The 9,167-nt window shown below is 52.7% G+C and overlaps 1 protein-coding gene across 1 annotated transcript; it reads right to left on the reverse strand.

Moving 5' to 3' along the window:
* Window positions 1-1,865: 1,865 nt before the first annotated feature.
* LOC115654769 (homeobox protein MSX-3-like) lies at window positions 1,866-5,936 on the reverse strand. The gene is made up of 2 exons (XM_030569528.1): window positions 4,935-5,936; window positions 1,866-3,653 (listed from the first exon to the last, which is right to left on the reverse strand). Exons 1-2 carry the CDS (start codon window positions 5,365-5,367, stop codon window positions 3,232-3,234), a joined length of 855 nt encoding a protein of 284 aa, XP_030425388.1. The 5' UTR covers window positions 5,368-5,936; the 3' UTR covers window positions 1,866-3,231.
* Window positions 5,937-9,167: the final 3,231 nt, after the last annotated feature.

Raw genomic sequence — 9,167 nt, forward strand, 5'->3', positions numbered from 1 at the left:
GTTGACATAAGCAGCGAGTCTAGGGAATTACAATGGAAAGGATTAGGCAATTTGAAATATTGGCATCACTACCACTTTGCCATAAACATTAGTGTAATGGGGAGACTGTCAAAGGAGTGAGTCTCACATTTTGTCTTGAAGGCAATGAGATCTGGTTACTCTAATCTCTTCTCGGAAGGGATTCCACAGTTGGGGAGCTGTTGAGCAGAAATCTGTCTCCATCTCTCATACCTTTCACTCCTACAGTGGAAAGGGTCATGGTTCCCGAGGAGCACAGCTGCTGCAGGATGTTATGGCCCCAGAATCTTGAAGGCAACCCTTGCAGATGTGGCCCAACAGCACTCCCTTAGAGGCTGCAGTAAAGCAGAGGCAGTTCAGAGCCCATCTACAGTCTCTGATAAGATAATGAAAACTCATTCAGGTGGTAGACAAGCAGAGCAGCAGGCCAAAGGGAGCCAGGCTAGGAAAGGGCAGGTATGGGGAGAAGCGGTTGAAGGACTGGGCATGGGAGGGCAGTTGCTAGAACCATTCCCACAGAGGCTTGAGTAGTGCTGTAGCAGTTGCTTCTTCAAGGGATGGATTCTAGCCCAGTCGGTGCAGAGTGTCTGGCATCCAGCAGGTGGCGATCGTGCCTAAAGGAAGAGCAAAGGCAGGTCTGGAGCCGAAGCCCCAGCCCCTTACTCCTCACAGCCAGCCACAGTTTGAAACTTGACAAGTCTCCAAGAAATACCAGTAATTTCCTGTTCCGAGGGCTGACGCTGCCTAGCGCAAACACACACTGTTTGCTACACATTTAGAATCATGACAAAGTCTGAGACATGGGCTTCCAGTTCAGAATGGCTGCTGGGCACCAAGCCTTCCCTGACCAGGAGCAAGGCAAGTGCCTGGGACCCAGGGGGCTGCCTAACGGGCAGTGAGCTGTAGGACCACTCCCCACCCCAGCTTTCCTGGGAGCAGGAAGGGACCTCAGGTTTCCCAAAGCCTCCTCCAAAGGGGAGGGGCAGCGTGACAGGGGTCATCCAGAGAGGTGCATTCCTCTGACAGAGTGCTGGGGCCTTCTCTGGCAGCACCTCAGGAAGCTTCTTAAGAGTGGTGGCTGCAAAGATGCTTAAAGCCCTGACCAGTGCCTGGGCGTGCCCCACTTCCTGCCAATGGTAAGCAGCCCCAGGCCAGGAAGATAGGCAGTGAGCTGGGGAAGCACCACAAGAGCATGAGCCCCTATATTGTGGGGTGGGGGAGTGAAGCAGGGCTGCAAAGTGCTAGGGAGTGGACCGGAGCCACTGCCTGGGGGCTTGGAGCGAGACCCTTAGCAAATGGGAGGCCTCCAACACCTAGAGAAGTGGCTCTGCTCTCCAGCAGGGCAGCCACCTCAATTCTGTTCACTCTGCTGAGATGGCTGGGGGGTTGCCTCTAGCAGTGGCAATGCACAGTAGCTGGCTAGGTGCTAGGTGACCAGACAGCATCTGCAAAAAAATGGGACAGGGGTGGGGGGTAATAGGTGCCTGTATAAGAAAAAGTCCCCAAAAGCAAGACTGTCCTGTTAAAAATGGGACATCTGGTCACCCTACTAGGTGCTGGGGCAATAGCAGAGGTAGCTTTTTGCAGTACATCCAAAGAGCCCCAAGCATTACCGCAGCGGCAGGGCAGGAAGCAGTGCTGTATGTGCAGCACAAGCTTGACACCTGCCAGGCAGGCCTCGCTAATCTGTGTAGTATTTTACAGGAACCCTTCTTGGCTCTCCCCAGCAGCCAGGCCTCATTGTGCAGGCTGAATACACCGGCTCTGGTTAGGAAATTGTTTGTTACATTTTGGGGAAAGCTACGATATTGTTTACAAAGAACAAAGCTGTGAGCCGCACTGCTGCCTTGATTAACTTAGAGGCTTTATTGACTGACTGCTTTGTACAAAACAGGGAGATTTCTGCCCCAGCCCATTCAGGGCTCTGTACAAAACCCAAACTATGTACATGGAATGAGCTCTGCGCCTTTCACATGGGCTGAAATGCACACAGCGTAGACATACCTGTGAGTCTTAGTGAGAGCTCACCTATAAACAGCTTAGCATCCTCAAATACAGACCCTAGTGAACCATACAAAAATCAGACTGTTCCCTATTTACAGCAAGAGAGCACTAAGGTACCTGGCCTTGAGTCACTGCCAGACCCAGGGAAAGCAGCATGGGCCTGGCAGAGCTCCATTCCCCAATGGGGTGATTCCCTAAGGCCAACTGCTCATGGATAATGGCTGCATAGTCAGGCCCATTGGTCCCATACCTTGAAATCATGACTTGGCCGAACTCATTCATGCCAGGGGGAGCCTTGTGGGTAGTCAGGGGTGGGGGAGGAAGACACTGAGGAGGGATGATTAATCAAACCCAAGCTGGTTCTGGAAGAATGTGTGTGTGTTAGGAGTGCAGGGGGGAGCAGTCTCTGCTTTGTGCTGTTTTACTCTCATTGTCCTTCAGCACTTTGTGCTCTGCCATGCAGCATCAGGAGCAGGGGAAGCACCAGGCTTCCCATGCAGTGCTGCAGTGTCAGTATCAAGCACAATCCCATCCACGGGTGTTCAGGCCACACACTACCATCACGTTGAGTCAGTCAGACCAGCACAGGCCAAAGGCCTGCTCTCTACAACCCCAGCATTGAGACCAGTGACTTGTGGTTGTTGTAAACACTCAGGGACAAGCTCCCCAGACTAGGATATGCTTGGGAGAGGGAGATGCTAACAGGAAAGGCCATTAGAGACCGATACCGGGAGATGGGAACCTCCTGTCATACTGTGATTGGGTCTCCCCTGTTCAGAGGCTGGAAGACAGGATCAGATTCATACCAGGATCAAGAGGAACCTGAGACAGTTCAGAGCTAAAGTCAGCCCTGTGCCAGTTGGGCTGGGAAGCAAGTGCATTGCACTGGGGTGCTGAAGTGAGGGAGCCCATGGGGAAGGAACTTTTTCTCACCTACAGTCTGGGAGGCAGCAATCCTTCAGCACTGAAGCCCAAACACTATTCTCAGTGGATTTTTGTCTGCTGTTCCACAGCCAGGGACTGACCCTCGGCAGCCATAAGCCACTCAGTGCATGCTGGTCAGAAGGGGGCTAGTCCACAATTGGCAGCCAGCAAAGAAGTGGGTTTGCTGGCCCACATATTGTGCTGCTCGCCCTATGTGCAGCAGCGCAGACCTGGGGCACTGTGACCCAAGTGCTGCACACAGAGCCTGGCCCCTGCACCAGGTTGTTAGGACAGGTAGTACATGCCATAGGTGACTGGCGCTGTGAAGAGACCTGGGACAGGCTGCAGGGCTGCTCTGCCAGGGAAAGTGCTGGTGGCTCCGTACAGGGAGGGGGAGCCCAGGTGTGCCGCCAGCGGGAAGGGCAGGGCAAAAGAGGGCAGCAAGGGCTTGGTGGCCAGTTTGAGTTTCTCCAGCTCTGCTTCCTGCAACCTCTTGGCCTTAGCCCTGCGGTTCTGGAACCAGATCTTGACCTGGGTCTCTGTGAGATTGAGGGAGCTGGAGAACTCGGCCCGCTCGGCGATGGACAGATACTGCTTCTGCCGGAACTTCCTTTCAAGCGCCAGCAGCTGCGAGGTGGTGAAGGGCGTGCGGGGCTTGCGATTGTTCTTGTGCTTCCTCAGAGTGCAGGGTGGAGGGCTGGGCTGCCCTGCAAGGTGACACAAACAAACAGCCCAGCTACTTAGTGTGGAGCGGCCCTGGCCCAGCTGCCAGGCCAAAGAAGCGATCTCCAGGACCCTCCAGCCCTGTATTCCCACTCATGTCAGACATGGAGTCCATCCTGGGCTCCAGCCCTGCCATGAATGCGCGTTTCCCCAGTGGGGCTAGCTTTGGTGCAGGGCCTGGTCCCTCGGGGCTGGGAAGCCAGCATGGCACAGAGCAGGCCTTCACCTCAGTGACTGCACAACAGGTACTCACAAAGCCCCTATTTGGGGCTTGGAGACTCCCTCAGGCATGGGGCCAGGCATGCTGAACTTGGATGTGGATCAGGCACTGACTGTCAGGGAGCAGGATGCTGTGGCATGAGGGTTCCACACGTTAGTCCCCAGGAGCTCGTGTCTCAGCTGGAGAGAGCAGGCAGATCCCTCCCCTGCCCGTGGGGTTCCCAGTGCCTGGCTCCACAGAAGGGCCAGTGTGCCATTCAGCTCACAGGGGCAGAGCTACCTGGGGTCAGAGCAATGGGGTTCACCGTGCATCTAGCCTGGGTGTGGGCAGAGGAGCTGAGCTCACAGGCAGGCACCAAGTGGTGTGAGCGGTGGCCCTGGGCCCAAGTGGGACTCTCGAGGGAGGAGTGCAGGCCAGGTCCAGGTGCCCTGCGCACCATTAGCAATGTACAGTGCTATTGGCAGGAGAGCACACTGGGCCATTCCTGCACTGTTCAGAAGTGAGTGGCTGGCGAGGGCTGCTGGGGGACGGAGTGATGGCAGGGCCAACAACCTGGCGGACTCTACCATGAGGCTGTAGGTCCCAGCAGGAGCCCAGGTCAAGCTGTGTTGCTCACACAGGGCTGGTAGGCACAGAGCATGGGAAGCTGCAGCCGCCTCAGGGTTGGCTCCGGGTTGAAGCGATGGCACCTCAGCCTGGCTGGAGCTTCACAGTGCAAGTGAGGCACTAGGGTGAGTTAGGGTTCACTGAATGGCTGTTGTCTCCCCATCCACTATCCCTGCAGGCAATATGCCCTTCCCACTAGTGGGGCCGGATCCTGACCATTCTGCTGTTCAGAGGAGGCCACAGGTGAGCCTGGCCCGGGCTCTCAGGTGGGGAGAGGGCCACATACCAGCAAGGGAGGGATCCGCACCCCATGAGTGCTCCCTCGCTGCTCTGGCAGGCAGGGAAAGGGTCCCAGGGGTCCTGCTAGCTGGACTGACAGTTGCCCTGGCTGGCTCCGTGCTCTGACACGCAGAGGTGTGGGGTCATTTTAGGTACTTACTTGGTGGAGAACAGGCAGACTTTGCAAACCAGGAGTTGGGCTCCTTGTCACCTGGACTCTCCACCGCCAGTGGCTGCTGCTTAGCCCGCTGCTCCGGGAAATCTTGGTCTGACTCCGCTGTGTACAAGCTGCTCCGGGCCCGGGCAGGTGGCGCTTCGGCAGTGGCAGCGGGGGGTGGCTGGTGCAGGCGACTGCTCTGAGGACACAGCTTGCGCTCCGTGATCAGCAGGGACTCCACACTGAAAGGCAGTAGGGGGCTGGAGGTGGTTTGGCCCCTGCATCCCAGTGCCTTGGAGCCCATCCTGGGCAGCTGCTCCTCAGCAAGGGGGCTCCCCTTGGCGAGGGCAGCCACTCCTTTGCTGGTCTCCGCGTGGGCTGTCTCTGGACTCAGCAACCTCTGGCCAGGATTCATCCTCAGGGAGGAGGGAGCCATAAAACTGCTGCGGGGGGCAAAGGAGAGTCAGCCCTGTATACGCACCCCCAGAGGCTCCAGACACCGCCCCAGAGCTCAGGCCCAAGCAACAGCCTCAGGGGTGGGGTCCAGGCTCCAGGGTCCCAGCTCCAGTCTCAAGGGTGGGGTCCAGACTCCACAGACCCAGCTCCAGCCTCAGAGGTGGGGTCCACCCACTCCAAAGTCCCAGTTCCAGCCTCAGGGTCCAGGCTTCAGGGTCCCAGCTCCAGCCTCAGGGTCCAGGCTCCCAACTTCAGGGGTGGAGGTCCAGACTCCAGGGACCCAGCTCCAGCCTCAGGGGTGGGATCCACCTGCTTCAGGGTCCCAGATCCAGCCTCAGGGTCCAGGCTCTGGGGTCCCAACTCCAGCCTTAGGAGTGGGGTCCAGGCTCCAGGCTCCCTGCTTCAGGGGTGGGGTCCAGGCTCCAGGCTCCCTGCTCCAGGCTCAGGCACCAGCAGTGCGAAGTGCAGGGTGGGAGATGAGGTCCCGGGCTCCATGCTTGGGGCAGGGCAGCAGGCGCGCGATGGGACTCGGGGACCTTGCAGGCTTCTCCTGCACTTTAACAGCTATAAAAGTTCTGCCGCTCCTCTTTCATGTGGCCGCCCTCCAATCTCCCCCCTGCAGCCCGTGACGTGCCGGGCGAGGGGCTGCCATTGGCCGCCTACACTCTCAGGCCGGAGCCGCCTGGCTGGGGAGGGAGGCGGCCGGGGGGCGGCTGGTGGCCCCCGGGCTGCAATCTCTGGGAGCACAGTTCAGTGCAGTTAACAAATAGGGCAGCAGCGCCTCTTCTGCCCATTGCTGGGCGCTTGTTGACACCAGGGAGAGCGGCTCCCTACTAGCATTTCCCTGCTGATTTCATCTCTCCCCAAAATCCTGCCTTTGCACCCCAATGGGCCCATAACATTTATTTCATCAGTCCCCACTAGCCACAAACCTGGGAGCTCCCCGCTCTACCAGCAGTGATGGCTGGGAGCCCAGCCTGCTCCAGGGGCTGCTTTGCTGTTTTCGAGGCTTGAGATGTTCTGTAACGCCCCCCCCCCGCACTGTTTTCTTGAACTTTACTGCGACTTTCAGTCTGCTGTTTTATTTACAAGGGTAATTGCTAATTTATTACATTGGTCCTAGTGTTTCTGCAGTGCAGCTCGTCTTGGTCCTTCTGATTGTTGCTGCTTCATTTGAAAAGCACCGGGCAATCCTTCACCATAAGTTGGAGCATTTTAATAAGGCAGACAAGTTATGCTTTGGAAGGCGCCAGGCGCCGCAGGATCAAAAGGGAAGCTACCTCAGGGAGAATAGGCAACAGTTAACTCTACTTAATTGTCCTCCCAAAATTTAATGTCTAGTGCATGGCTGAAAGGACTAGATTCGCACACAGGCGGGCTTTCTATTGGCTGTTAACTGTTGAACTGCCGGAATTATTTGAAAAGCAATGAAGTTTGGTATTACCACCACTAATAATGTTTTCGCTGAGGGACAACATTAAATACAGCTAAAAGTAGACTAGTGCAGAGGCTGAAAAGGTCTTTTTTCTTTTCTTTTCAGATTTACAAGAGCTTTTGGATTGAATGTTTGTTGTATTTATTCCAGAACATTTGCTATTATAAACGGTACTGCTGTAAAAAATTCCAAATGTGCTACAGTATGTTGCAATCCATTAATCTGAAGGTAGATTTATGTTTGTTTGTATTTTTTTTTAATTTAGCATGTGTCAAAATTTATTCACTAATGTGACACAACTCACAAAATAGTGGCATATTGTTTTGAGAGAAAAATCCCGGTTTACCACTCTGGTCCGTAATGTTTTCTAAATAAGAAAATATTCTTTGATCTTTATTTTAAGATCTTTCAGTGTCTGCTTAATACAAAGTGGGCTATATTCACTTCAAACTTTTGCACGCACGGCTCTGTCTGCTCATATACCCAGTAAACAGTTCCATTTGGTCAAATGGCGTATCAAGAATTAATGGGAATCTGCATGTCTCAAGGAGGAGTGGGTCTGTGATACTGCAGAGTCCGGCAGTCCACCAGCTCCAGGACAAGGCTCATACCTCTCCGTAGACTTAAATAAACATATATTCTGTGTGATTTTGTGCTCACCTAGCACACGATATGCTTGAAAATCTATTTGGTATCTGTAAAAATAAATGAATGTCAGGATCTCCAGATATTCTGATTTTGATCAAATAAGGTCTCAGAAGTTGTAAAACTTTATTCCACTTAATGTCCATATGTAAACAAATGTCTACAAAGGAATAAAGTCTGATCTACCTTTGTTGTGCCGTGGGCACTCTCATCTTTACAGAAGCAGCCCATGCATTATCCGATTGCTGGCCAACCCTGCTAATGTTATAAATGAGATTAGACTAACTACCTCTTTGACAATGTTTGACCCTGCTGTAACTCCTGGGACAGTGAGCGCAGACTGCATCCCCATGTGCTGCAGATCAGAAATGACTCAGGGTCCAACAAACACTCCGGATGGAGAGAAAGGACCCCAGGGGCGTTCAGGAATCCTGGGATGGACATTACACAGAAAACAAAATGTTGGCTTTCAAACTCAGAGTTGTCTGTGGAGGGAAATCCCTGTCTAGAAATCGCAGACACCTTTGTACTGAGAAAATTACGGCGTCCTTGTTTGGGCAAACTCTGGCAAACACTCAGCACAGCCTGCAAGATTGGGCATTTGTGAGCTGAAGGGCTGCACAGCCCAGATAGCAAGCTGCACAGGCAGAGCCAGTGTCTGGAGGAGGCTGCCTCTGAAGCTGCTGAGAAAAACCACAAAGGTACATTAGTCCATATTCTGAGCCAGCCCTGCAACTCATGGACACTTCCATGGGAGTCTGGCCTGGCCAAGGACTGCGGGATTAGGCCCCTCGCAGCAGTTTGTGTTCTTATATCCCTGCCTATCTCCTCTTGAGACAGCAGACTTCAACTCCAAGGATATCAAGAACTCCCCAAAGAGACGCACAGACTCCCTGTTCATTTGGAATTGTTCTCTATGCATTCAGTCCCTCTAAATTCCCGACACTATGCGATATGGCTTAGCAGGACTGATGTCGGACAGGTAAGAAACACAGTGATATGTCACTGAGCCCTAACGAGCAAACAGCAACTGGGACTAGGTTGTATTCTTAGACAAAAAGTTCACTGGCTTGACACTTTTAAGACATGTATTATTAACTGCTCTGTTGCCAGACTTCACTGACAGCTATTTGTGTGCATACACTGTGTCTGTCCACAGTTGGCACACAATATTACAAATTATTTGGGAGGGGAGGGAGTATTCAAAAGTGCTTTATTTTGGTTTTGCATGCAAGCTCTAATGATCTGAGCACAGGACAATCCAGCTAGTATGTAAAATATATATAGATATACAAATGCAACAGTAATATTTTGAGCAATTTGTACCATTTAAGGACAGATTTGTAAACATATTGTTTTGATATCAATAGATGGCTCATGGTGAGAAGAAAGGAAGGTTAGGAACATGAACATCCGTTGAGCCATGTTATCTAGTTACAAAAATTAAGGTCAAGGTGTAGGTAAGAATCATAGCTTCATGTTCAGGAAACCTACAAAATATTTCTATTACTTAAAAAAAAAAAAAACCAATCCAAACCTGTTCATTTAATTAAATCCAGACTTGTTTTCAGTTTATTGCAATTGCTTAGCAATGCTAAGGAAATTCAATTAAAACAAAGTTCTCCCCAGTGCAAATATAGAAGCATTGGCCGAAAATCCCACGACACAGGCAAATCCCCTGCTTCCGAAGGGTTCTCATG

This window comes from Gopherus evgoodei, chromosome 7, assembly GCF_007399415.2.
Source record: "Gopherus evgoodei ecotype Sinaloan lineage chromosome 7, rGopEvg1_v1.p, whole genome shotgun sequence".
NCBI lineage: Eukaryota > Metazoa > Chordata > Testudines > Testudinidae > Gopherus > Gopherus evgoodei.

Coding starts and splice junctions, on each gene's coding strand:
- LOC115654769 (XM_030569528.1), bottom strand. CDS start 5,367: ATGGCTCCCTCCTCCCTGAGGATGAATCCTGGCCAGAGGTTGCTGAGT. Junction 3,654..4,934: donor GTCTGCCTGTTCTCCACCAA/GTAAGTACCTAA, acceptor GTCACCTTGCAG/GGCAGCCCAGCCCTCCACCC.